At 45.3% G+C, this 27342-nt stretch overlaps 2 protein-coding genes across 2 annotated transcripts; one reads left to right on the top strand and one right to left on the bottom strand.

Annotated features, from left to right (window-relative positions):
- The first annotated feature begins 669 nt into the window (after window positions 1-669).
- On the top strand, window positions 670-18537 carry LOC140422626 (uncharacterized). The gene is given in 4 exon segments (XM_072507632.1): window positions 670-932; window positions 2357-3854; window positions 14015-14112; window positions 14221-18537. Coding segments are annotated over 3 exon segments (2400 nt in total). The 5' UTR covers window positions 670-932; window positions 2357-2595; the 3' UTR covers window positions 15264-18537.
- Window positions 8035-11088, bottom strand: LOC140418537 (uncharacterized). Its single transcript, XM_072502028.1, has one exon. The coding sequence runs from the start codon at window positions 10888-10890 to the stop codon at window positions 10141-10143; it is 750 nt and encodes a 249-aa protein (XP_072358129.1). The 5' UTR covers window positions 10891-11088; the 3' UTR covers window positions 8035-10140.
- Window positions 18538-27342: the final 8805 nt, after the last annotated feature.

Genomic DNA, 27342 nt, shown 5'->3' with positions numbered 1-27342 from the left:
CCTAAATGACCCTCTTATGGACTGATTTCATGAACACTACACCCTGTATGCTTCATCCGATGCCAGTGCTTTTGTAGTTACATTGTATATGTTGTGTTGCCCTATTATGTATTTTCTTTTATTCCCTTTTCTTCTCATGTACTTAATGATCTGTTGAGCTGCTCGCAGAAAAATACTTTTCACTGTACCTCGGTACATGTGACAATAAACAAATCCAATCCAAACAATATTGGAATACAAAGGGATCAGGGCTTATGGGGAGAGGCCAGGAGAATGGGAATGAGAAATTTATCAGCCATGATTGAATGATGGAGCAACTTGATGGACCAAATGGTCTAATACTGCTCCTATATCCAATGGTCTTATGAATAGCCAGGATAAATTTGACTTTAAATATCTCAGACAATAAAAACAGGTTCCACAAAATCACAGCATTTTCCCCTCAGCAGATTTGTCTCTAATTCGAGTTCCAGAGTCCCACAACTCTGTATTTCCCAGAGGGAGAATGAAAGTATTTTACTCACAGATGTTGAACAGAGGCGGACGCTTTAGCCTGTGTGTGAAGCTAAAAAAAACCAATGCTGTGCTGTTTCAAATCAAGCTGCAGGACTGCGAAGAAAATGATGGGAAGACATTTTGCAAAGTCCCCTCCCTCAGCTGTAGGCCCAGCGCGCAAGCGCAGAACGGGAATTGCTTCCCCATTGTCTTCATGCAAGGAATTGACCAATGGGAGGAGCTGAGTGAACGGAAGCACTCTGAACACCCAGCCAATCAGACCGCGGGCTTTGTGCCAATGACTGCAAGCAGCTTCCTCGATTGTGTGAATATGGGGCTTGTGAAGCTGCTCATTGCAGCCCAGCAAAGCTGCTGCTGCTCCATCTCTGAATGAAGATTGAGATTCACACAGACTAAAACCTCCAAATGTAACATTTGTGAGTAAAACACTTTCTCTTCCCATTTTTATTTATTTTCCAATTCTAGGCTTCAATTGTTGACTTGCAGGAACTGGAGGGAAAGGAAGTGAATCCAGGGAGGTTGCAGACTCCAGAAAGGTTGGCCCAGGTATCTTCCTCTCTTAAGGGGCTTGTTTAGCACAGGGCTAAATCGCTGGCTTTGAAAGCAGACCAAGGCAGGCCAGCAGCACGGTTCAATTCCCGTACCAGTCTCCCCGAACAGGTGCCGGAATGTGGCGACTAGGGGCTTTTCACAGTAACTTCATTTTAAGCCTACTTGTGACAATAAGCGATTTTCATTTTCAAAACACTAACTCCATTTTCTCCCTCACATTGGCATATTTATTTGTCTGGCCAAAAATGCGGTCTCTTTCCTAATGTTCACAATTAAGAGTGGTTTCCCCTTGAGATGGCTGACATTTAAGGGGACAATGAATTAATATTGGACAGAGATATACCTGGTGTTGTTATGTGGTACATATTTGATATATTATTTATGGTTCTGTCATAAAATCATTTATTTCCACTTTTAAAATATAGTTCTGTATATCTTTACAATCCTCACAATACAGAGGAGATCAAACAGCAACTCCACTCTTTGCTGAGCCACCCAGTCACTTGCATTCCCCCTATATTACTGTACTCGTGCAAGTTTATTTCCTTCAAGTATCCATCAAATTTCATGTGGAAACAGATGATTAAAACCACTCACTGTATAAATAGTGTTCTTTCGCATATCCTCTGACACCGCAGCATAATTAAGAAATTGAGTCTAGCATATTACACATTTTTAAACAGTTACATGTACACATAATACATATATTCCAGGAGACTGCGTAGAGTAGAAACTGTTGAGCAGTATGAATCAATCGTTCATGAGAATTGTTTGGGTGAATATTAGGTACAGCACAGTGATAATGGAGAGAATGTGTCTGGGTTGATATTTGAGGAATGATATATGAAAGAAGGATTCGCAGAAACTAGAATTTTTCACAGAATTTACAGTGCAGAAGGAGGCCATTCGTCCCATCGAGTCTGCACCAGCTCTTGGAAAGAGCACCCTACCCAAGCCCACACCACCCTATCCCCATAACCCAGTCACCTCATTCAACTAGCACTAAGGGCAATTTTGGACATTAAGGGCAATTTAGCATGGCCAATCCACCTAACCAGCACATCTTTGGACTGTGGGAGGAAACCGGTGCACCCGGAGGAAACCCACGCACACACGGGGAGAACGTGCAGACTCCACACAGACAGTGACCCAGCCGGGAATCGAAACTGGGACCCTGGAGCTGTAAAGCATTTGTGCTAACCACTATGCTACCGTGCTGCCCTAAATTTTTGATTTTCTATTTCTATCTTGTACTGATAGCAATGACTTTTGTGTTCTCCGTTTACAGGATTATAGAAGGGAAGAATTTGCAGACAGAAATCTCAAAAGGATTTTAAACATCAGTGTGACCGGAAAAGCACGAGACACACACAGGCCTGAGTGAGAGTGTTCCAGTGAACTGACAGTGGAATGAGCTTTAACCAGTAACACAGCTTGCATAAGCCTTGCTCGGGGAAACCATACATTTGCTTTGTGTGTGGGCGAGGCTTCAACTGATCAACCTCGAGAGACAAGGACACCCGCACCATGGGGAAACTGTGGAAATGCCGTGACTGTGAGAAGGGATTCAGATCCCCATCAGAGTTGGAGATTCATCGACGCAGCCACACTGGGGAGAGGCCATTCACCTGCTCCGAGTGTGGGAAGAGCTTCACTAATTCATCCAACTTATTGAAACACAAACGAGTTCACACCAGTGAGAGACCGTTCACCTGTTCTGACTGTGGGAAGGGATTCAAATCTCGATCAGAGCTAGAGATTCATCAACGCAGTCATACTGGAGAGAGGCCATTTACCTGCTCCGAGTGTGGTAAGGGATTCGCTCATTCATCCAATCTCCTGATGCACAAGCGTGTTCACACTGGGGAGAAGCCATTCTCCTGCTCTGTGTGTGGGAAGGGATTCAGCGATTCATCCACCCTGCGGAAACACCACCGAGTTCACACTGGGGAGAGGCCATTCACCTGCTCTGAATGTGGGAAGGGATTCACTTGATCATCCAACCTGGTGGCTCACCAGCAAGTTCACAATGGGGAGAGTCTGTTCACTTGCTCAGAGTGTGGGAAGGGATTTAGTAATTCATTCAACTTACTGATACACCAGCGAGTTCACACTGGGGAGAGGCCGTTTACTTGCACCGTCTGTGGGAAGAAATTCACTCATTCTTCCTCTGTACGGACGCATCAGCGAGTTCACACTGGGGAGAGGCCATTCACTTGCACTCTGTGTGGGAAACGATTCACTCAGTCAGCCAGCCTGCTGGCACACCATGTCACTCACACCAATGAGAGACCTTTCAAATGCTCGAACTGCGAGAGTTGCTTCAAAATAGCTGCTGATCTGAGGGTCCACCAGCGCATTCACACCGAGGAGAGACCATTCAGCTGCTCTCACTGCATAAAAACATTTAGAACGTCATCCAGTCTTCGAAAACACCAACGAATTCACACCGGGGAGAGGCCGTACAACTGCTCTCTGTGTGGGAAAAGATTTAATGATTCATCCGCCCTGTTGACTCACCAGCGAGTTCACACCGGGGAGAGGCCATTCACCTGCTCTCAGTGTGGGAAGGGATTCACTCGATCATCCCACCTGCTGACACACCAGCAGATTCACACTGGGGAGAGGCTGTTCACCTGCTCTCAGTGTGGGAAGGGATTCAGTAATTCATTCAACTTGCGAACACACCAGCGAGTCCACACTGGGCAGAGACCATTCACCTGCTCTGTGTGTGGGAAGGGATTCATTCAATCATCTCACCTGAAGACACATCAGCGAGTTCACAAGTAATTACAGGGGTTGGGTTCTACTATTTTTGCTGCTGTTAATCCAGGACTGAACCATGTTCATTCTGACAGTTGAGTGTGAGGTCAGAGGGTTTCTTTCAGCTGGACTGGCCGGTCTCACTACTCTGCTTCCAGTGGGCTGATGTTTATGGAGCCTGATAGAGCACGTTTCCATGGAAAGTATCCACAAATGTTAATGAAGGACATTTATTTTATCCTGGATAGTAATATTAATTTTTAGTTTTTATTTTAACAACCATTGCAGGTAGCTTGAAAATAAATACATTTGTCTGTTGCATTGAGTCTACAAACCAGGGCCAGGCCGGTCAGGTCAATTGGTCTGTGTCAGTATTTATGCTCCACGGGCAGCACGGTGGCGCAGTGGTAGCACTGCTGCCTCATGGCGCCGAGGTCCCAGGTTCGATCCCAGCTCTGGGTCACTGTCCGTGTGGAGTTTGCACATTCTCGCCGTGTTTGTGTGGGTTTCGCCCCCACAACCCAAAGATGTGCAAGGTAGGTGGATTGAACACACTAAATTGCCCCTTAATTGGAAAAAATGAATTGGGTACTCTAAATTTTTTAATTTAAAAAAAAAAGTATTTATGCTCCACATGAGTCTCCATCCACCCCTCTTCATATCCCCCATCAGCATCGCCTTCTATTCCTTTCTCCCTCATGTATGGATCCAGCTTCCCCCTCAATGTATTCATGCTGTTCACCTCAACCACCCGCTGTGGGAGTGAGTTCCACATTCTCACCACTCGCTGGATAAAGAGTTTTCCCATGCAATTCCTATTGGATTATTGAACACCTGCATAATAAAGACTTGCATCAAGTCACACTTCAGTCTTCTCTTTTCTTAAAGAAAAGCAGCCCCTGCCTTTCCTGAGGGCTAAATGCTCTCAGTTTTTCTGATACAGGATGATGTAGACGGGCTGGTCAGATGGGCAGATCTGTGGCAAATGGATTTTAAGCCTAAAAAGTGTGGGCTGATGCCTGTATTCATTAAAGATTACTGTATTCACTACTTACCTGTCAGTAATAGAAGATTGAATAAGTAGTGATCCTTAATTCTAATTAAATTAATGAATCAATAATCAATGAGTAGTTATACAACAAGGTTGAATTTTACTTGCGGTAAAATGTCAAACTTTAGTTACTGTTTATGTAAAGAATGTGCAATGAAGATAAAGATGGAATCATATCGAGCACAGAGGAAGATGGTTGTCATTGTTGGAGGTCAGTCATCTCAGCTCCAGGACATCACTGCAGGAGATCTTCAGGTTATTGTCCGAGGCCCAACCGTCTTTAACAGCTTCCTCAACAACCTCCATTATAAGGTCAGGATTACTGATGTTCAGCAACATTCATCACTCCTCAGATACTGAAGCAGTCCATGTTCAAATGCAGTCAGACCTGGACAATATCTTGCCAGGGCTGGGAAGTGACAACTGACATTCGTGCCACACAAGTGCCAGACCTTCTCCAAATAGAATCTAATCATCGCTTCTTGACTTTCAATGACAGCATTGTTGAATCCCCCACTATCCACATCCTGGCATTTACCATTGGTCAGAAACTCAGCTGGACTAACCATATGAATACTGTGGCTACAAGAGTAGTTCAGAGGCTGGGAATCCTGTGGCTAATAACTCACCTCCTGACTCTCCAAAGCCCATCCACCATCTACAAGACACAAGTCAGGAGTCTGATGGAATATTCTCCACCAACCTGGATGAGTGTAGCTCCAACACCATTCAAGAAGCTCAACGCCATCCAAGATAAAGCAGCCACCTTTATTAACAAGCTAGCCACAAACATTCAATGTCTCCACCAATGATGCACAATAGCAGCAGATTGTACCATCCACAAGATGGACTGCAGGAACTAACCACAGCTTTTCGGACAGCACCTTCTGAACCCACAAACTCTACCGTCTAGAAGGACAACAGATACAAGGGATCGCCACCATCTGAAAGTTTCTCTCCAAGTCACTCACGATCCAGACTTGGAAATATATCACAAATTCTTTACTATTGCTGGGTCAAACTCCTGAAATTCCCTCCCTATCAGCACTGTGGGCTTACCTACACCACAGGAACTGCAGCGGTTCAAGAAGGCAGCTCACCACCATATTCTCAAGGGCAATTGGGGATGGACAATAAATGTTGGCCCAGTCAGCAAAATCCACATCCCTTGAATGAAAAATAAATAAAATTAATAGCGAGAGAAACCTTTAACCTCGGACTTAAGGAGTAGGAGTGCAGAGGAGATTCACTAGGTTGATCCCAGAGTTGAGGGGATTAGATTATGACGAGAGGTTGAGTAGACTGGGACTGTACTCATTGGAGTTTAGAAGGATGCGGGGGGGATCTTATTGAGACATATAAAATTACGAAGGGAATAGATAGGATAGATGCGGGCAGGTTGTTTCCACTGGTCGGGGAAAGCAGAACTAGGGGGCATAGCCTCAAAATAAGGGGAGGTAGATTTAGGACGGAGTGTAGGAGGAACTTCTTCACCCAAAGGGTCGTGAATCTCTGGAATTCCTTGCCCAGTGAAGCAGTTGAGGCTCCTTCTTTAAACGTTTTTAAGAAAAAGATAGATGCCTTTCTAAAGAATAAAGGGAGTCGGGGATATGGTGTACGGGCCGGACAGTGGAGCTGAGTCCACAAAGATCAGCCATGATCTCATTAAATGGCGGAGCAGGCTCGAGGGGCCAGATGGCCTACTCCTGTTCCTAGTTCTTATGTTCTTATGTAAATAAACATTGAGTACCCAATTATTTATTTATTTATTGATATTTTCCAATTAAGGGACAATTTAGCGAAGCAAATCCACCTAACTTGCACATCATTGTGTTGTGGGGGTGAAACCCACGCAGTCACGGGGAGAATGGGCAAACTCCACACGGAAGTGACCCGGAGCCGGGATATGAACCCGTATCCTCGGCCCCGTAGGAAGCAGTGCTCACCACTGTGTCACGTGCCACCTACCTTTAACCTCTCATTAGCCTCAGTTTGAAACTGTACAAGGGATTGTATAGATTCAGATAACGGAATAGTGAATGAGGGATTGTATAGAATCAGATAAAGGAATAGTGAATGAGGGATTGTATAGAATCAGATAACGGAATAATGAATGAGGGATTGCATAGAATCAGATAAAGGAATAGTGAATGAGGGATTGTATAGAATCAGATAACGGAATAATGAATGAGGGATTGTATAGAATCAGATAACGGAATAGTGAATGAAGGATTGTATAGAATCAGATAAAGGAATAGTGAATGAGGGATTGTATAGAATCCGATAAAGGAATAGTGAATGTGGAATTGTTTAGAATCAGATAAAGGAATAGTGAAGGAGGGATTGTATAGAATCAGATAAAGGAATAGTGAAGGAGGGATTGTATAGAATCAGATAACGGAATAGTGAATGAGGGATTGTATAGAATCAGATAACGGAATAGTGAATGTGGGATTGTATAGAATCAGATAAAGGAATAGTGAATGTGGAATTGTTTAGAATCAGATAAAGGAATAGTGAAGGAGGGATTGTATAGAATCAGATAAAGGAATAGTGAAGGAGGGATTGTATAGAATCAGATAACGGAATAGTGAATGAGGGATTGTATAGAATCCAATAAAGGGACAGTATGAAGCGGTTCCATTGCATTCCTGTCTAAGATAATCAGATGGTGGTGTAAGTAATGGAGAATCCAGTAACCAAACTGACCAATTGTCAACAAGCCCCAATCTGACGTGAGGGAATGGTCAATTTGGCAGATAAAAGGTCTTCTTTGCTGGCCAAGTACTGAAGATTCCCGAGACCGTGTTCCAAGGAAATTACTGTCAAAGAAGGAGCCAGAGATGGTTATGCTTCGACAGACTGATCACCCGCATGAAGTTGTAAATGTCAATGTTTTAAAGTTAAGTAAACGTTTTTCTTTCAATAAATGTCTTTTTAATTTTACTATACAGAGAATTCTGACATTGCTTTAATTAAAGTATCGCCCGAACCAAAGCGACTTATCAAATGGTTGAATCAGTTCTTTAGCCAATTAAATTACAGATAATAAGTTCAAATACAATTCTTAAATTTTAAAACTTGCATTTCTGTAGCACCTTTCATGACCACGGGTTGTCCCAAAGTGTTACAGCCAATGAAGTACTTTTGAAGAGTAGTCACTGTTGTAATGGAGGAGATGCAGCAGCCAATTTAACACAGCAAGATCCCACAAACAGCAATGTGATAATGAGCAGATGGTTTGTTGTCGGTCAGGCTGGTTTAGCTCACTTGGCTAGCTAGCTTTACGATGCAGAGACAAGGCCAGCAGCGCAGGTTCAATCCCCGTACTGGCTGAGGTTATTCATGAAGGCCCTGCCTTCTCAACCTTGCCCCTCGTCTGGGATGTGGTGATCCTCAGGTTAAATCACCACCAGTCAGCTCTCCCCCTCAAAGGGGAAAGCAGCCTATGGTCTTTTGGGACTATGGCAACTTTACCTTCCCTGTTGTCAGTGATGTTGATTGATAAATATTGCCCAGGACACTGGGGAGAACTCCCCTGCTCTTTGAAATTGTGGCCTGATGGGGCGGTTGAGTCAGCATCTCATCCAAAAGACAGACAGCAGAGCAGCTCCAATTCATTTCCTTTATTGTGAGGGGATTTGATTACAGGAATGAGGCCATACATGGAATATTATATGCAGTTTTGGTCTCCCTATCTGAGGAAGGATGTTCTTGCTATGGAGGGAGTGCAGTAAAGGTTTATCATACTGATTCCTGGGATGGAGGGACTGCTGTATGAGGAGAGGTTAGTCAGTTAGGATTGTATTCGCTGGAGTTCGGAAGAATGAGGAGGGATCTCATAAAAACCTACAAAAACCTAACAGGACTAGACAGGGTAGATGCAAGAAGAATGTTCCCGATGGTGAGGGTGTCCAGAACCAGGAGTCATAGTCTGAGGATACAGGGTAGACCATTGAGGACAGAGATGAAGATAAATCTCTTTTCCCAGAGAGTGGAATTTGTTACCACAGGAAGCAGTTGAGGCTAAAACATTGTATGTTTTCAAGAAGCAGTTAGATATAGCACTTAGGGCGAAGGGAATCAAAGGACATGAGGGGGGATGGGGTAGGATTAGCCAACTGAGGTGGATGATCAGCCATGATCATGATAAATGGTGGCGCAGGCTCGAAGGGCCGAATGGCCTCGACCTTCTATTTTCCATGTATCTGTGTCAATGACAGCCAGCTAACGGAGCTGAGGGCTGGATTTAGATGTGAATAACGGGGCCTTTCTCTCAGGAAACTGTCATTGGCCTCACAATGACAGAGAAACAGTATGGTGTGAGAGGACTTACTGGGAAATGAGCCTCCAACCAATCATAGAGGCAGGTGTGAAGATGAATGAATTCAAAGAGAAACTGGATGAAGGCGTGAGGGAAATAAACACGGGAATATAACAGGGCAATGAGACTGACTGATTTGCTCAGTGAGCAGGCATGGAAATGATGGGCCAAATGGCCTCCAGCTCTGATTTAGTGGCTGATCCAAAGAGAACAGCTTCTGCTGCTCCAGTCTCTCCAACTCACTGAACTCCTTCATCCCTGGCACCATTCTCAGAAATCCTCTCTGCACCTTCTCGGGGAACGTCACATCTTTCCAAAAGTGTGGGGCCCATAGGTAGGATTCTATTCTGGGGGGAGAGAATTGAAAAGCAGGGAGGTTATGTTCAACTTGTTTAGTACCATGGTCAGACTACACAGGATGTACTGTCAACATTAGTGATCTTCATTTCAAAAAAGGAAATGGTGGCACTGGAACAATTGTCAAACATATTCAAAATGATCAGATCAGAATTGAAATAATTGATTGCTCAATAAAGGCTGGGGTGCTTTTCTCTGGATAAGAAGAGACTGACAAGTCTTGAAAATTATGAAAGGTCGAATGATCCAATAGGGATTTCATGAGCTAACTGGCCTGGCCCTGTGCTGTAGACTCAATGGAACTGAGTATTTATTTTAGATTTAACTGCAGTGGAAGGAAAACACTATTTACTATCCAGGATAAAATAAATGGACTTCATCAGCTTTTGTGGATCATTTCAGTGGAAAGGTGAACCTTCTGGCTCAAAGAGCACCAGCCCACTGCAGAGACATGGGACCGGCCAGTCCAGCAGAAAGAAACCCTCTGACCTCCCACTTCACCCACTGTCAGAATGAACATGGCTCAGTCCTGGATGTGAGTAACAGCAGCATTAACATCAGAATCCAACCCCTGTCATCACTTGTGAACATGCTGGTGTCTCAGCAGGTGGAATGAATCAATAAATCCTTTCTCACAGTCGGAGCAGGTGAATGGCCTCTCCCCACTGTGAACATGCTGGTGTTTCAGGAGGCTGGATAACTGAGTGAATCCTTTCCCACACTGCCAGCAGGTGAACGGCCTCTCCCCAGTCTGAATGCGCCGGTGTCTCTGCAGGTTGGATGAAGTAGTAAATTTTTTCCCACAGTCGGAGCAGGTGAATGGCCTCTCCCCGGTGTGAATGCGCCGGTGAGTCAGCAGACTGGATGAATCACTGAATCTCTTCTCACACGTGGAGCATGTGAATGGCTTCTCACTGGTGTGAAGACGCTGGTGCGTCTTAAGGCTGGATGACTGATTGAATCCCTTGCCACACTTCGAGCAGGTAAATGGCCTCTCCCCAGTGTGAACTCGCTGGTGTACCAGCAAGGCAGATGAATCAATGTATCCCTTCCCACACATGGAGCAGATGAATGGCCTCGCCCCAGTGTGAACTTTCTGGTGGGTTACCAGGTCGGATGACTGAGCAAATCCCTTCCCACACTCAGAGCAGGTGAATGGTCTCTCCCCAGTGTGAACTCGTTTGTGTGTTTGCAGATGGGATGACTGAGTGAATCCCTTCCCACACTTAGAGCAGGTGAAAGGCCTCTCCCCAGTGTGAATATGTAAATGAGCTTCCAGCCCAGATGGTAAATGGAATCCCTTCCCACATTTCCACGGTTTCTCCATGGTGTCGATTTTCTTGTGTCTCTCCAGGTTAGTTGGACGGGCCCAATTGTTGGGTTTCAATCCGCTGTGAATGGTGTGATGCTTTTTCAAACTGTGTAACAGTTAGTGCACTGGAACACTCTCACCCGGGTGTGTGTCTCGGTGCTTTTCCAGTCACATTGATGGTTAAAATGCTTTGAAGCAGACAGAAAAATCATTTTCCTTCTAGATTCAAAAGCTGATGAAATTCAGGTCCCGATGAATCGAGTGACTCTGTCAGATCTGGACATGCTGTTTCATTGGAGATTTCTGACTGCAAATCCTCCACTTCTGATATCCTTTAAAGGGAGTTTACAAGTCATCACTGTCAGTATGGGAGAGAAATTCAAAACAGACAATTTTAGTAGTTGCTATGGGACATTCTTTCCCCTCTCCTTCCACAAAATCTGTAAACCTCCATCCCTCCACTCTCACTCTGCTGTACCTAACATACACCCTCCCAATTACCCTCCTGAATGTATCAATTCATCCAGTATTATATTACAGAATAGAAAAATTCTAAATGGCCAGACAATGTAATAAATCAAAGGAGAAGGTTTTTATTTACTGTAACAATCAAACTAAAAACATAAATGAATCATTTATTAACAAATAGTATTTGAATAGCCAGGATAAATTTGACTTTAAATATCTCAGATAATAAAAACAGGTTCCACAAAATCTCAGCATTTCCCCCCTCAGCAGATTTATCTCTAATTCCAGTTCCAGAGTCCCACAACTGTATTTCCCAGGGAGAGTAAGATAGTGTTTGACTTACAGATGTTGGATAGAAGAGGAAGTTTTGAAGTCTGTGTGTGAAGCTAAAATCCAATGCTCGGTTGTTTCAAATCAAACTGCAGGACTTGGAAGAAAATGATGGGAAGACATTTTGCAAAGTCCCCTCCCCCACTCCCTCAGCTGTTGGCCCAGCGCGCAAGCGCAGAAAGCGCTGCTGACCCGAGCTGTGTCAGCAAGCTGAGTGCGGCTGCCGCCAGTGGTCGCTCCCGATCTCTTTTTGGACCAGCCAGCCGCCGTAGGGAGAAAAGGGCGCGCGTGCGCGAGCGGAGTAGGCCCAGGTATCTCGTAAATACATTAACATCCTTTAACTCCCTCAGTTTGACACATTATTTGTCTGGCTGACAGGATGGTGTCCTACCTAATGTTCACAATGAAAGGGATCGTTTTCCAAGTAGATGAATGAGTTTAAAATGAATAGTAAATTAATACAGTACAGATTATATGGTACATAATGTATTATTTATGATTTCTAAAGTTCATTATAAAAAATTTTTCTATTGTAATATATCGCAGTGTAGCTGCATTATATATTTCCAGTTTTAGAGACATGACAGTACAGAAGGAACTCGAGTCCTGCTAACTCTGTACAGCAATCCAGTCAGTCCCATTCCCCCTTTATATCCGTGTTCAGCTGAATAGAACCGAATAGAATCCCAACAGTGCAGAAACAGGCCATTCGGCCCATCAATCTGCACCAACACTTTTGGACATTTAGGAGCAATTTAGCATAGCCAATCTACCTAACTGCACATCTTTGGACTGTGGGGGGAAACCAAAGCACCGGAGGAAACCCACACAGACAAAGGGAGAAAGTGCAAAATCCACACAGACAATCAGAAGAATTGAACCTAGGTCCCTGGTGCTGTGAGGCAGCAGTGCTAAGCACTGTGCCAGCTGAAAGGTTATTTCCTTCAAGCATCTGTCCAATTTCATTTTGAAATCACTGATCATCTCTGCTTCACCCTCATTGACAGTGAATTCCAGGTATTGATCACTCACTGCCAAAATAAAGCTCTTTCTCACTGACCCCTATCTCTCTAATCACATAATAGAGCACTGCATATTACACACTTCTATAATCCCCATGCAAAAATACATTTGGGTCATTCAATCCATTATGTCTGTCTAGGCTCTCCAAATGAGCATCGTGACTTAGTACCTGTCTCCTGCCTTTTATTTCTCTCTAAGAAATACAGGGAGTTGTGAAACTCTGTAATTGCATTTACTGCTTATTCTCTTCCCACACCGAGTGATGCATTAAGGCAGATTTCCATCTTTTTCTAAAGCTAGTAATTCCTGAAACAGGTTGCGAGTCTGTCACAGGGGATGTCAACATTGCTGACCAGGAGTCTCTCCCATTCTTACTGCCAGCCATTGATGAGTCTGGAAGGATTTCCATGTTGATCCACTCAATCCGCTTGACTGCTCCCTGTACCCACTTCCCTCGACCATCAATTTCCAGGGTGGGACACGAACCCGAAGCTTCCTGCTCAGAGGCAGGGCACTAGTCACTGCGCCACAAGACATCTAGTGCCTAGTATGTTGAGAGGGAAAGTGCTTGTGATTTTGTGCAGCTATTTAAAGTCAAATTTATCCTGTCTATTCAAACACTATTTGTCTCTGAATGCATAATTCAGTGATGTTGATTTTAGTTTGATTGTTACTGTAAAAAATTTAAACACATGAAACCTCGTCCATCTTTTCCTTTGAGTAATTTTGGAATTTTTTATTTTATGGTTATGGTTTCCCAGGGGACTCAGCAACAGAGATATATCCAGTGTTGTTTTATAGAACATATTAGGTGTAATATTTATGTTTCAGTTATAGAATTTATTTATTTCTATTTTTGTAATCTAGTATTGTCGCTATGTTATACATTTCCAGTTCTAGACATTATAGTTCAAAAGGAATCCATTTGGAAATTTGAGACATCAAATCTCTGCATTCCAATCCACTCAGTCCCATTTCCCCTTCTATATCCCCTTAGCCCCAAATGTTAATTTCCGTCCAAGTGCCCATCTAGTTTCATTTTGAAACCATTTGTCTCCTCTTCTATCATCCTCAGACAGTGAGTTCCAGATTATGACCCACTCACTGTCTAAAGAAACTTCTTCCTCACATCCCCCACCCACTGTCATAAACTAGAATTGCCTGTACTAAATGTTTATCCTGATGACTTTTGTCAAATCCTTTTCCAGAATATCAGAAGGGGAGGATTTGCAGACATAAATCTCAAATCAAATGTCAAGTGGAGAATTGACAGTCGCTCGATTGTCTGGACCTGAATATCAATGGCTTTTGAATCTAGAAGGAGAAATGTTTGTCTGTTCTGTAAACTTCAGAAGATTTTAAACATCAGTGCGACTGAAAAAGCACCAAGACATCTATGTGAATTAGAGTGTTCCGGTGTGGTAAAGATATTTAACCAGTTCCACAGCCTGAAGAACCATCACACCATTCACAGCCCAGAAAGACCGTATCCGTGCTGTGTGTGAGGACGTGTCTGCTGATCAGTGAACCTCGAAAGAGACAAGGACACCAACACCATGGAGAAACCGTGGAAATGTGAGGACTGTGGGAATGGATTCAGTTCCCCGTCTCAGCTGGAGATCCATCGACGCAGGCACACTGGGGAGAAACCATTTACCTGCTCCGAGTGTGGAAGGGGATTTACTAATTCATCTGACCTGCTGACACACCAGCAAGTTCACACAGGAGAGAGGCCATTCACCTGCTCTGAGTGTGGGAAGGGATTCTGTCGTTCCTCCAGCCTGCTGGAACATCAGCGAGTTCACACTGGGGAGAAGCCATTCACCTGCTCTGAGTGTGGGAAGGGATTCTCTCGGTCTTCCCATCTCCTGGTACACAAGCGAGTTCACACCGGGGAAAGGCCATTCACCTGCTTTGAATGTGAGAAGGGATTCATTAATTCATCCAAACTGCGGATACACCAGAGAGTTCACACTGGAGAGTGGCCGTTCACCTGCTTTGAGTGTGAGAAGCGATTCACTGATTTATCAAATCTGCGGACACACCAACGAGTTCACACCGGGGAGAGGCCATTCAAATGCTCAGAGTGTGAGAAGAGATTCCGTCATTCATCCAGCCTGCGGATACACCAGCGAGTTCACACAGAGGAAAAGATGTTCGTCTGTTCGGGTTGTGGGAAGGAATTTTATTGCTCTGCCTCCCTGCGGATACACCAGCGAATTCACACTGGGGTGAGGCCATTCACCTGCTCTCAGTGTGGGAGGGGCTTCAGTCGGTCAGCCCACCTGCAGACCCACCAGCTCGTTCACCCTGGGGAGAGACCGTTCCCCTGCTCCGAGTGTGGGAAGGGATTCACTCGGTTATCCATCCTGCTGACACACCAGCGGATTCACACCGGTGAAAGGCCATTCACCTGCTCTGAGTGTGGGAAGGGATTCATTGATTCATCCACCCTGCTGACACACCAGCGAGTTCACACTGGGGAGAGACCATTCACCTGCTCTGTGTGTGGGAAGGGATTCACTCGGTCATCCATCCTGAAGGCACATCAGCGAATTCACCAGTAATTGCGGGGGTTGGATTCTGCTATTATTGCTGCTGTTAATCACATCCAGAACTGAACCATGTTCATTCTGACAGTTGAGTCCATGTTCATTCTGACAGTTGAGTGGTCGGGTCGGAGGGTTTCTTTCAGCTGGACTGGCCGGTCTCACGACTCTGCTTCCAGTGGGCTGATGTTCATTGAGCCTGGGAGAGCACGTTTCCATGGAAATGACCCACAAAAGCTGATGAAGGACATTTATTTTATCCTGGACAGCAAATAGTGTTATTCCTGCCTCTCCAGGTAGATCTAAAATACATACATTTGTGTCTGTTGCATTGAGTCTACAGCACAGGGCCAGGCCGGTCGGATCAATTGGTCTGTGTCAGAATTTATGCTCCACATGATTCTCCACCCGCCCCTCTTCATCTCCCCCATCAGCATCTCCTTCTATTCCTTTCTCTCGCATGTATGTATACAGCTTCCCCTTCAATGAATTCATGCTGTTCACCTCAACCACTCACTGTGGGAGTGAGTTCCACATTCTCACCACTCGCTGGGTAAAGAGGTTTCTCATGAAATCCCTATTGCATTATTGAAGCCTGCATAATCTTAAAGACTTGCATCAGGTCACACTTTAGTCTTCTCTTTTTTTAAAGAAAAGCAGCCCCCGCCTTTCCTGAGGGCTAAATGCTCTGTTTTTCTGATACAGGATGATGTAGACGGGCTGGTCAGATCTGTGGCAAATAGAATTTAAGCCTGAAAAGTGTGGGCTGATGCCTGTATTCGTTAAAGATTATTGTATTCACTACTTACCTGTCAGTAACAGAAGATTGAATAAGTAGTGATCCTTAATTCTAATGTAATTAATGAATCAATAATCAATGAGTAGTTATATACCAAGACTGAATTTTACTTGCTGTAAAATGTAAAACTTTAGTTCCTGTTTATGTAAAGAATGTGCAATGAAGATAAAGATGGAATCATATCGAGCACAGAGGAAGATGGTTGTCATTGTTGGAGGTCAGTCATCTCAGCTCCAGGACATCACTGCAGGAGATCTTCAGGTTCTTGTCCGAGGCCCAACCGTCTTTAACAGCTTCATCAACAACCTTCCTCCATCATATTCCTTTTTCCCTCATGTATGTATACAGCTTCCCCTTCAATGTATTCATGCTGTTCACCTCAACCACTCGCTGTGGGAGTGAGTTCCACATTCTCACCACTTGCTGGGTAAAGAGGTTTCTACTGAAATTCCTATTGGATTATTGAACCTCTGCATAATCTTAAAGACTTCCATCAGGTCACCCTTCAGTCTTCTCTTTTTAGAAAAACGCAACCCTGGTCTTTCCTCTCAGTTCTGGTATTACTCTCATTGGGTAAACCAGTGTCCCATTTCCCTGTTCTGTCCCTTTGTCCTTTCAGGTTTATTTCCCTCAAGTGTCCATCCATTTTCCTTGTTAAATCTTTCATTGTCTCTGGCCTCATAGGCAGCGAGTTCCTGCTCATTACCACTCACTGCATTAAACTTCTCCCTCACATCCCCCTGCATCAGTCCAGAACTCACAAATCTGTGCACCCTCATCCTTGTACCATCAGCTAATCGGAACAGCTTTTCCTTTTTCACCTCATCTAAAGCTGCCATAAACTTGTCCACCTCGATCACATCTCCCCTCACCCTCCTGTGTTCCAAGGTGAACAACCTCAGTGTCTCCACCCTAACCTTGTGGATAAAATTCCTCCTCCCTGGAAGCATTCTCCAAATCTCTTCTACACCATCTCAAGGAGCCTGACATCCCTCCTAAAGTGTGGAAGAAGATTTTGACCAATGAAGGAACAGGGTGGCACAAAATAAGCCATTTCTGTCTCGAAAAGAGAATCCAGAATGTTTGAGTCTGAGAAATGAACTAAAAAATGAAGATCCACCTACAACTGAGCAAGAAGAAGCGAGTTTAACTGTGGAAATGACTGGAATCTTCTCTGTAGATTGGAACAATGGAGAAACTACAAACATGGGAGAAAGTAAAGTTCTAAAGGTGAACTATGAACTGTTCTAAAAACTGAACTTGAAAATTCACATCTGAGCAGCAGTGAGGACTCTCCTCTCGCAGAAAGAACTTTGGACAATAATTATTATAAGAAGAAAACTTTCAGAAAACACAGCAGCAGTAACATTCCTTCTTCAGTGGACTGTGTTTCCTGGACATGGAATTCAGTTGTTATCAAGATGGACTTGTGAACCTGAGATGGACATTGGAGGGATATTATGTGTATTTCAGGTTCAAAGTCAGTTAAACATAGGACTTAGAAAGAAGAGTAGGCCATTTGGCCCTTCGGGCCTGCTCCACCATTCAATAAGTTCACAGCTGTTGTTAAGATATACGTGCTATGCATTGGTGAGACTGGGGGAAGTATTTAAAATGGAGACCACAGATATTTTGGAGGATTATCAAATCATGGATGTTGTGAAATATAGAATCCCTACAGTAGAGGAGGCCATTCAGCCCATCGAGTCTGCTCTGGCCCTCCGAAAGAACATCCTCCCTTTTTGAAACAATTTTTCCAATTAAGGGGCAATTTAGCGTGGCCAATCCACCTACCCTGCACATCTTTTTGGGTTGTGGGGGTGAGACCCACGCCGACACGGGGAGAATGTGCAAACTGCACACAGACTGTGACCCGGGCCGGGATCGAACCTGGGTCCTCGGTGCCCTGAGGCAGCAGTGCTAACCACTGCGCTACTGTGCTGCCCTAAGAACACCATCCCTAAGCCCATTCCCCCAACCCGCAACCCCAACTAACCACATCTTTGGACACTATGGGGCAATTTAACTTGGCCAATCCTGCTAGTCTACACATCTTTGGACTGTGACAGGAAACAAAATCACCCGGAGGAAATCCACGCAGACAATCACCCAAGGCTGGAATCGTACCCAGGTCCGTGTCGCTGTGAGGCAGCAGTCTTACCCACTGGAGTGCTGGAGTAACATTACTGTCCATTCTAATGTTCACATAATATATTTGTAGATCAGGGACAGAAGGACAGGAACTTGCAATCAGTTTGGAAATAACTCCAATATCTCCTGTTCTCAAACACTTTGTCTGGAAAGTTAACAAATGGGATGAAGCCAAATCTTTAAAAGTCTTTATTTCAAATCGTCACCGTGCTGTCAGTGGAAAGGGTTAACTTCAACTTCTCTGCTCCCAAAGGTATTGGAGCAAACATTCTCAAATGTGCACAACTGTGTTGACTTTGTGTAACTTTATTTTCAGATAAAAGAACCAAACACCATTTTAAACTTTGTTTCCTCAATTCTTTGGGCATTTTTCTCAGCTTTGCCCAAATGTGTTTTTTCCTCTTTCTTCAGGCACCTTTCCAATTGATTCAAATAAAACTAAAGAAAAATAAAGGTAAAACAATCAGCTTTCATAGGTAACCAAAAGCTTCAACCTTCTTACACCAAAAGAAGTTAAAGAGGGTGGAGCTTCAAAAACTTGTGAAATCCAATTCACAACGTTAAGGCTGAAGTTTAACTTAAGAGAATCCAACTTTTCACTGCCTTTTACAATTGTACAAATAAATTGCAATTCATACTTAAAGATTTATTTTCACTCAGTAATTAGAACATGTCACCTTTCTCAGCAGAGACTCCAGATCAAATTCCAATTGTTCACTTCTCTTGTAGTTGGTGTGTGGAGAAGATCATGTTCACTTAGATCTGTCAGCACAGAAACCGCACTGTGATTCTGGATACACTCAGTCTGCAAGTAGATGGATCTTTTAAACATCTCCCTAGCGAAGGTCTTTCCAGTGATGCTAAGGAGTGAGATGTCCCTGTAGTTGCTGCAATCTCCTCTGTCACTACTGCATTTATAGGTTATGATGATTTTTAGCATCATGCACATGGAATTGTTCCAACCTCCCAACAGAGGAGTGACAGTCGATGGAACTTTCTATGTATGAGCAGTTCAGCTGGAATTCCATCCTTGCCGGGCACCTTTCTGCTTGCTCAGCAATCAATGGCCTTTTCCAGCTCAAATGATGAGGGTTCCTTGTCCAACTGAACCATGACAGGAAGCTGCAGGAGATTGCAGAGACTGGGAGATGTCCACAGCTCACAGTCATGTTCAACCCAGCGGGACATCTGTTTACATCTGCCAGGATGTCACCATCTGGGATTTCAGGGGCACAACTTTGGTGATGGTCAGACCCAGCACCCTCTTCCCATCACACACAGCACACGGGTTTCTGTTTTCGCAGGCAGTTTGGAATTACTGACGTTGGCTGATTCAGTGTTTATTTGCACAATCTCTCCGTGTTTTACACAAGTGTCTTGGTTATTTTCACATGATGCCGTGTTCTCGGAGTTGGGTTCATGTTGTACATCAGGTCGCCTTTGCTTTTTGCTTCAATGACAGATATCATCTCTGCTGAGTGTGTCTCAAACCAGTCTGTGCTGTAGGTTCCACTTTTACCATTGAATCCTGTAGGATCTTTACAGTGTAGAAGGAGGCCATTTGACCCATTGAGTCTGCACAGACCCTCAAAGAGCACTCTATCTCGGCCCACTCCCCGCCCGATCCCCTAACCCTGGCTGCTGCCGCTGATTGATTGATTGATTGATATTTATTGTCACATGTACCGAAGTACAGTGAAAAGTATTTTTCCGCGGCCAAGGGAACGTACACAGTACGTACATAGACAAAAGAATAATCAACAGAGTACATTGACAGTGGTGCATCAACAAAATAGTGATTGGTTACAGTGCGGAACAAGGCCAAACAAGAGCAGCATAGGGCGTGGTGAATAGTGTTCTTACAGGGAACAGATCAGTCCAAGGGAGAGTCGTTGAGGAGTCAGTAGCTGTGGGGAAGAAGCTGCTCCTATGTCTGGATGTGCAGGTCTTCAGACTTTTGTACCTTCTGCCTGATGGAAGGGTCTGGAAGAGGGCTAACCCTGGGTGTGAGGGGTGTCTGATAATGCTGTCTGCCTTTCTGAGGCAGCGGGAGGTGAAGACAGAATCAATGGGAGGGTGGCAAGCTTGTGTGATGCGTTGGGCTGAGTTCACCACACTCTGCAGTTTCTTGCAATCTTGCTGTGTGAGAAATGATTGAACTGTGACTTCCAAGTTTCATCAATATCAATGTTGATTGATGAAGTTTTTATTGATGTGCCTGTGAAATATTTCACAGTTTAGTTTAATGCTCCTTGATAATGTCATTTCACAATGGACATGTTACTGTGAGGAATGTGTGAGTCAGTAGCAATGGTCAGCAATGATTAAGCAGCACTTTCTAATTGAAGATGTTAATCAGTGGAACCTTTTAAACTCTGAATTGTAGATTTTGGATCAAACATCAATTTAGGACGATCCTGTTAAGAGTTCTTGAATGAAGGGGAATATCACAGATGCTGCTTTGAAAATGGGACAGCGCAGCCCCGAGAATCAATGACATCTGAAAATATTAAACTGCAGCCAGTTTTAGGGTTTGTTAACATCAGCAGAATCAAACCAGATATTGTCAGACCATCAATGCTGGATGTGAATAACAGCAGCATAAACAGCAAAATCCAATCCCTGCAGTCACTTGTCAACTTGCTGATGTCTCAGCTCATATCGTGACTGAGTGAATCCCTTCCCACAGCGTCGATGGTCGGTCAAGTCCCTTTGTGAATTTGTTGGTGTGCACTGAAGGTGGATGACTTTATGAGCGTCTTTCCAATGAAACTACAGCTGAATAGCTTCTCCATAGTGTAACTTCACTGGTGTCTGAGCAGACTGGATGATTGAGTGAATCCCTTCTCGCAAACTGAGCAGGTAAATGGTCTCTCCCCGGTGTGAACACAATTGTGTATAGTGAGATTAGATGAAGACGTGAACCTCTTTGCACAGGACATGCAGCTGAATGCTCTGTCCTCAGAGTGAATTCGTTGGTGTAACATGAGTTCAGCTGACTGAGTGAATCCCTTCCCACACACAGAACAGATGAACAGCCTCTTCTCAGCATGAACCCGCTGGTGTCTAAGCAGGTTGGATGACTGAGCGAATACCTTCCCACACTTGTAGCAGGTGAATGGCCTCTCGCCAGTGTGAATCCGCTGGTGTGCAGTAAAGACGGAAGAACAAGTGAACCCTTCCCACAAGTGCAGCAGGTGAATGGTCGCTCCCCAGTGTGAGTGTATTGGTGTGCAGTGAGGGAAGAGGAATGCCTGAACCTTTTTTCACAGGAAGTACAGCTGAATGGTTTGTCTTCTGCATGATATCGCTGGTGTAACACGAGGCCAGCTGATTGAGTAAATCCTTTCCCACATTCCGAGCAGGTGAATGGTCTCTCTCCTGTGTGAATACGCGGTGGGTTTCCAGCAGGCATTGATAATGGAATTCCTTTCCACAGTCTCCACATTTCCATGTCTCCATGATCCAGGTGTCCTTGTATCTCTCCAGTTCGGACAACCAGTTGAAGCCTTGGCCACACAGAATATATGGATGTTTCCTCCTCTATGTGAATGGTGCAGGCTGAGTAATTGGTTGAAGCACTTTGCACAGTCAGTGAACTGGAACACTGTCACTCAGATGTGTCTGTGCCTCTGTCCTTTTCCAATCACATTGCTATTTGAAATGTTCTCCCACAGGTAGAACAGGCAAACATTTCTCCTTCCACATTCAAAGGCTGTTGATATCCAGGTAATGATGAAGCCATTAACTCAGCCAAATGCTGCTATAATATTTGGTTTGAACAAAGAAAAGTACAGCACAGGAAGAAGCCCTTCGGCCCTCCATGCCTGCACCGACCATGCTGCCCGTCTAAACTAAAATCTTCTACACTTCCGGGGTCCATATTCCTCTATTCCCATCCTATTCATGTATTTGTCAAGATGCCCCTCACACGTCACTATCGTCCCTGCTTCCACCACATCCTCCAGCAGCGAGTTCCAGGCACCCACTACCCGCGGTGTAAAAAACGTACCTCGTACATCTCCTCTAAGCCTTGCCCCTCGCACCTTAAACCTATGCCCCCTAGTAATTGACCCCTCTACCCTGGGAAAAAAATCTCTGAATATCCCCTCTGTCTATGCAAAACCGTTTGAGTTTCCAGTCTTTGAAATCTCCCCTTTTAATACCCTGTAAAAGGAGTTTACAAAAGTCATCACTGTCAGTCCAGGATAGAAATTCAGGAAACTCAATTCTAGTTTCTCTGCAACATTTTTTCTTCTCTTGTTCCCCCAAAGCTGTAAATCCCCGTCCCACACACTCTCCATCTTCCCTGGGCTGAAATCCAAACCCATCTCACCATCTGCACCATTTCTTTCCTCCACTCCCAGTTTTCTCGCTCCCTCTCCTCTGCCTGGGTTCAGTTCTCTAGCTCCTGTCTGCAGACTGACAATAAAATCAATGGGTCTTTTGGGGGGTTTGGGGCCTCCAGCCCGTGTTTGCGAATCCTCCCCGCCCACGTGCCAGGGTTTCCTTCCTTGCCAGAGATAAGAGTCCTCATTGATTTGAGTGCAAAGTGTAAGCTCTTATTTATTATCCCCCCCTCCCCCATCCTCTGATGTGAACCATCCTCCAGTGTCTGAAGCAGGATGGTGCCCGTTAACCTGGGCCTGTTCCTGGGAGGGAGAAGCTCCGCATCTGCAAACCAGGGAGCTGACAATAATTGTGAAGGGTTTGCTCCAGCTCACAATGCCCGGGGACTGATTGACGGCAGGTTCGGACCAATAGGAAGAAGGGGCGGAGCTGGAGGACTGAATGGAAAGGGCTGGTCCTTCAACCAATCAGAGTGAATGAGGGGCGTTGCTGAGCCCGGCTCTCCCTCATTGGCTGAAACTCTGCATCATTTTGAAAGCTGATTTGTCTCAAACTCCAGGAGAAAACTGGACCTTTCTGTTTGTGGCTTTAAACAGATGAGAGGAAATGAAGGGATCTGGAAAGCAGCAGATTCTTCATGTTGTTCCAGGAAAGTGGGGCCTGTGGGATGTCAGGTTTTACACAGCACACGGTCAGCCTGTGGTTTCACGCTGGATAAAGAATCTGCAAACAAGGCAAGGGAATAAACAATTAATGGTAGGACCCGAAGAACTACAGAGGATCAGAGGGACCTTGGTGGCAATATCCATAGGTGAATAAAGAGGTATATTCCAGAAACAAATTCAAAGATGCCAGACAATGCTTGGAATGCGAGCATTAGCAGGTGATTAAATCTTTAAATATCTGTAAAGATTTAATCACCTGCTAATGCTCGCATTCCAAGGCATCTTTGAATTTGTCTATATATATGTTTCTGGAACATATCTCTTCATTCACCTGAGGAAGGAGCAGCGCTCCGAAAGCTAGTGACATCGAAACAAACCTGTTGGACTTTAACCTGGTGGACTGTGCTCACCCCAGTCCAACGCTGGCATCTCCACATCATAGAATATAAGAGCAGGGAGGTTATGATTACATAGACTATACAGTGCAGAAGGAGGCCATTCAGCCCATCGAGCCTGCACTGGCCCTTGGAAAGAGCACCCCCATTTAAGCCCAGAACTCCGCCCCATACCCGTAACCCAGCAACCCCACCCAACCCCTTTGGACACTAAGGGCAATTTAGCATGGCCAATCCATCTAACCTGCACGTCTTTGGACTGTGGGACGAAACCGGAGCACCCGGAGGAAACCCACGCAGACATGGGGAGAACGTGCAGACTCCACACCGACAGTGACCCAAGCCGGGAATCGAACCTGGGACCCTGGAGCTGCGAAGCGACTGCTAACCACTGTGCCGCCCTGATGGAGCTGAATAAAATGCTGGTTAGACCACAGCTGGAGTAGTGTGTGCAGTTCTGGAAGGAAGTGATTGCACTCGAGAGGATGCAGAGTAGATTCACCAGGATGGCCTGGGCTGGAGTATTTCAGCTAACAAAAGAAACTGGATAGTCTGGAGTTTTCCTAGGAGCAGAGAAGGTTGAGAGGGACCTGATTGATGTGTATAAAATTATCGAGTGAATTAGTGGTGAATAGATGGGGTGGACAGGATGGAACCTTTCCCCTTAGCCGAGGGGTAAATAACCAGTGGTCCTAGAAAGGAAACTTTCCCCTTAGCTTAGCGGAGGGGTCAATAACCAGTGGACCGGAAAAGGAAACTTTCCCCTTACCGGAGGGGTCAATAAGCAGGGGCATAGATTTCAGGTAATGGCAGGAAGTTTACAGGAGATGCGAAGAAAAACATTTTCACACAGAGGTCGGTGGGAATCTGGAACTCACTGTCTGAAAGTGTGGTAGAGAATGTAAACTTCACAACATTTTAAGAAGTATTTAGATGAGCACTTGAAATACCGTAGCATGGAAGGCTATGGTCTAAGTGCTGGAAAATGGGATTAGAGTAAATAGGTGCTTGATGTGGACACACATGGAGGCCCATACCGGCCTCCCGAACAGGCACCGGAATGTGGCGACCAGGGGCTTTTCACAGTAACTTCTTTGAAGCCTACTCATGACAATAAGCGATTATTATTATATTATAATGGGTTAAAGCGCATCTTTCACTCCTGGAAAAACTGTCTGACTCTAATCGTACCATTCAAATCACTCAATGGAATTGTCAGGAACCACATTGCTTGAAGAGGAAGGTTGCTGACACCTAATGATAAGCAGCACTCGCACAAGCAGCAAAACACATAACTTTGGTCAGACAAGATTTTACCATTTTAAATTCATACTGACTATTTATTGTTATGTTTATCTTTTCCAGATTTTAAAAATTCTCTCCTTTACTCAGGATTCGACTATTTACCAATGTGAAACTCATTTTTTCATCATTCCCTGGACACGTTAACGGTAGCACAGTGGTTAGCACAGTTGCTTCATAGCGCCAGGGTCCCAGGTTCGATTCCCGGCCTGAGTCACTGTCTGTGTGGAGTCTGCACGTTCTCCCCGAGTCTGCGTGGGTTTCCTCCGGTTTCCTCCCACATGTCCCGAAAGACGTGCTGTTAGGTGAATTGGATATTCTGAAGGAACTGAGAGGGTTCGTGGAGCAAACGGGGGGAGCAGATCCATGGAGATTTAGCGGGCCGATGGCGAGGGAGTTCTCATACTACTCCCACGTCCACAAGGTGTATTTCCGAATTGACTACTTTGTTGTGAGTAGAGACCTGCTGGCCGTAATGGTGAGGGCAGAATATTCAACAATTGCCGTATCGGACCATGCTCCGCACTGGGTAGACCTGCAGTTTCCGAGCATGAGGGCGCTGGAGAAGTTTGGGCTGGCGAGGGGGAACGAATTTAGATACTTACAGTTGTGGGATTTTGTTCTCAGATTGGTGTCGTCCTTCTCACGTCTCTCGCCGAAGGGGAGGCAGGACAGGGTAGTTTCTAGGGGAGAGGTGGGAGAGGGTAGAGTCTCAGACGTCTACAAGGAACGAATGGGAGCTGAGGACACGCAGACTTCCCTGGCTCAAATCCATGGTTCCCCGAATCGGCATTTCACTTGGCCCTGTCCCCAACCCGAAGTGCTGGCGAAACTGCCTCCAAATTCTCAACAAAGCTATTACTACCGGACTCCCTGAGTATTTCCCCGGGGCCGTCGGGAGCGGTGCTGTTGCTTGCGCCTTCAATCTCGACCCCTGACACAAACTTTCCTCCATTCTGACCCACTGGGAGTCAACCCCTCTGACCCAGCTCCGTACCTTCTCCATATTCTCCATAATTCATCAGGTTCGGAAGACCCAAACCCCCTGCCTGTCTTCCTCTCTGTCATAGCACCTTTCTAATTCTGGCCACCTTTCGTCCCCATATGAACGAGGTAATCATCCCTTCAATCTCTCTAAAAAATGCATTTGGGAGGAAAATCGGCAGGCATTGGAAAATAAACAAAAATCGTGGCAACACGTTCATTTTAACCACCTGTACCCAACCCGCCAGTGACAAAGGGAGACCATCCCACCTTGCCAGGTCGGCTTTCACCCTCCCCACTAAACTATAAATGTTGTAGCTATGGTGCCTCCCCCAATCCTAAGCAACCTGCACCCCCAGGTATCTAAAGTGAGTCCCTGCCTTATGGAATGGCAGCCCCCCCCCCCCCCCCCCCCAACCGACCGGCCGAGACACCACAAAATACTCACTCTTGTCTAGATTTAATTTGTATCCCGAGAAAGACCCAAACACCCGAAGCAGCTCCAATATTCCCCCTGTTGGCACACTCGGTTCTGACACATATAGGTCATCGGCATATAAGAACACCCTATGCTATATCCCCCCCCCCCCCCCACTCACCCCGCACTATCCCTGTCAATACCCTCAAACCTCTTAACGCGATAGCCAGTGACTCAATCGCGAATGCAAGAAGCAGGGGGGACATAGACATCCCTGCCTCGTCCCACGATGGAGAGAAAAGTATTCTGAGCTGATGTTATTTATGCGGACACTTGCCCTCGGCTCCTTATACAGTCGCTTTACCCAGTCCACAAATCTTGGTCCAAACCCAAACCACTCCAGAGCTGCCATCAAGAACCCCCATTCTACCCGGTCAAACGCTTTCTCGGCATCCACTGCAACAACCACCTTTGATTCCTTGGTGCCATAATCACGTTCAATACCCTCCTAATGTTCGAAAAGAGCTGCCTCCCTCTCACAAACCCCATCTGATCTTCACCTATCACCTTCGGGAGGCACTCCTACAGCCTACCTGCCAGTACCTTCGCCAATATCTTTGCGCCACGTTTAAAAGTGATATGGGCCTATACGACCCACACTCCGTCGGATCCTTATCTCTTTTAAGCAACAGGGAAGTCAGTGCCTGCCCAAAAGTTTGTGGTAACACCCCCTTCCCTATCGCCTCCTCAAACATCCGCACCATCAGTAGTACCAGCTTATATTTGAATTTTTTAATAATATTCCACCGGAAACCAATTCGACCCTGTCACCTCGCCGACTGCATCCTCCCAATCGCATCTTTTATCTCCTGCTCCACTATCACCCCTTCTAATGTCGCCCTGTCCCCCTCCCCTAACCTTGGGTACTCCAGCTCATCTAGAAATTCCTACATCTCCTGGCCTCCCCCAGGTGACTAAGACCTGTACAACCTCTCAGAAAATTCCTGAGACCTTGTTAATCTGATTTGGAGCT

The sequence above is a fragment of the Scyliorhinus torazame genome, chromosome 5 (genome assembly GCF_047496885.1).
Source record: "Scyliorhinus torazame isolate Kashiwa2021f chromosome 5, sScyTor2.1, whole genome shotgun sequence".
Taxonomy (NCBI): Eukaryota; Metazoa; Chordata; class Chondrichthyes; order Carcharhiniformes; family Scyliorhinidae; genus Scyliorhinus; species Scyliorhinus torazame.
Note: the sequence above shows the minus strand (reverse complement) of the source record. Positions and strands in the feature narration are given on the sequence as shown.

Coding starts and splice junctions, on each gene's coding strand:
- LOC140418537 (XM_072502028.1), bottom strand. CDS start 10,890: ATGGAGAAACCGTGGAAATGTGGGAAGGGATTCCATTTACCATCTGGG.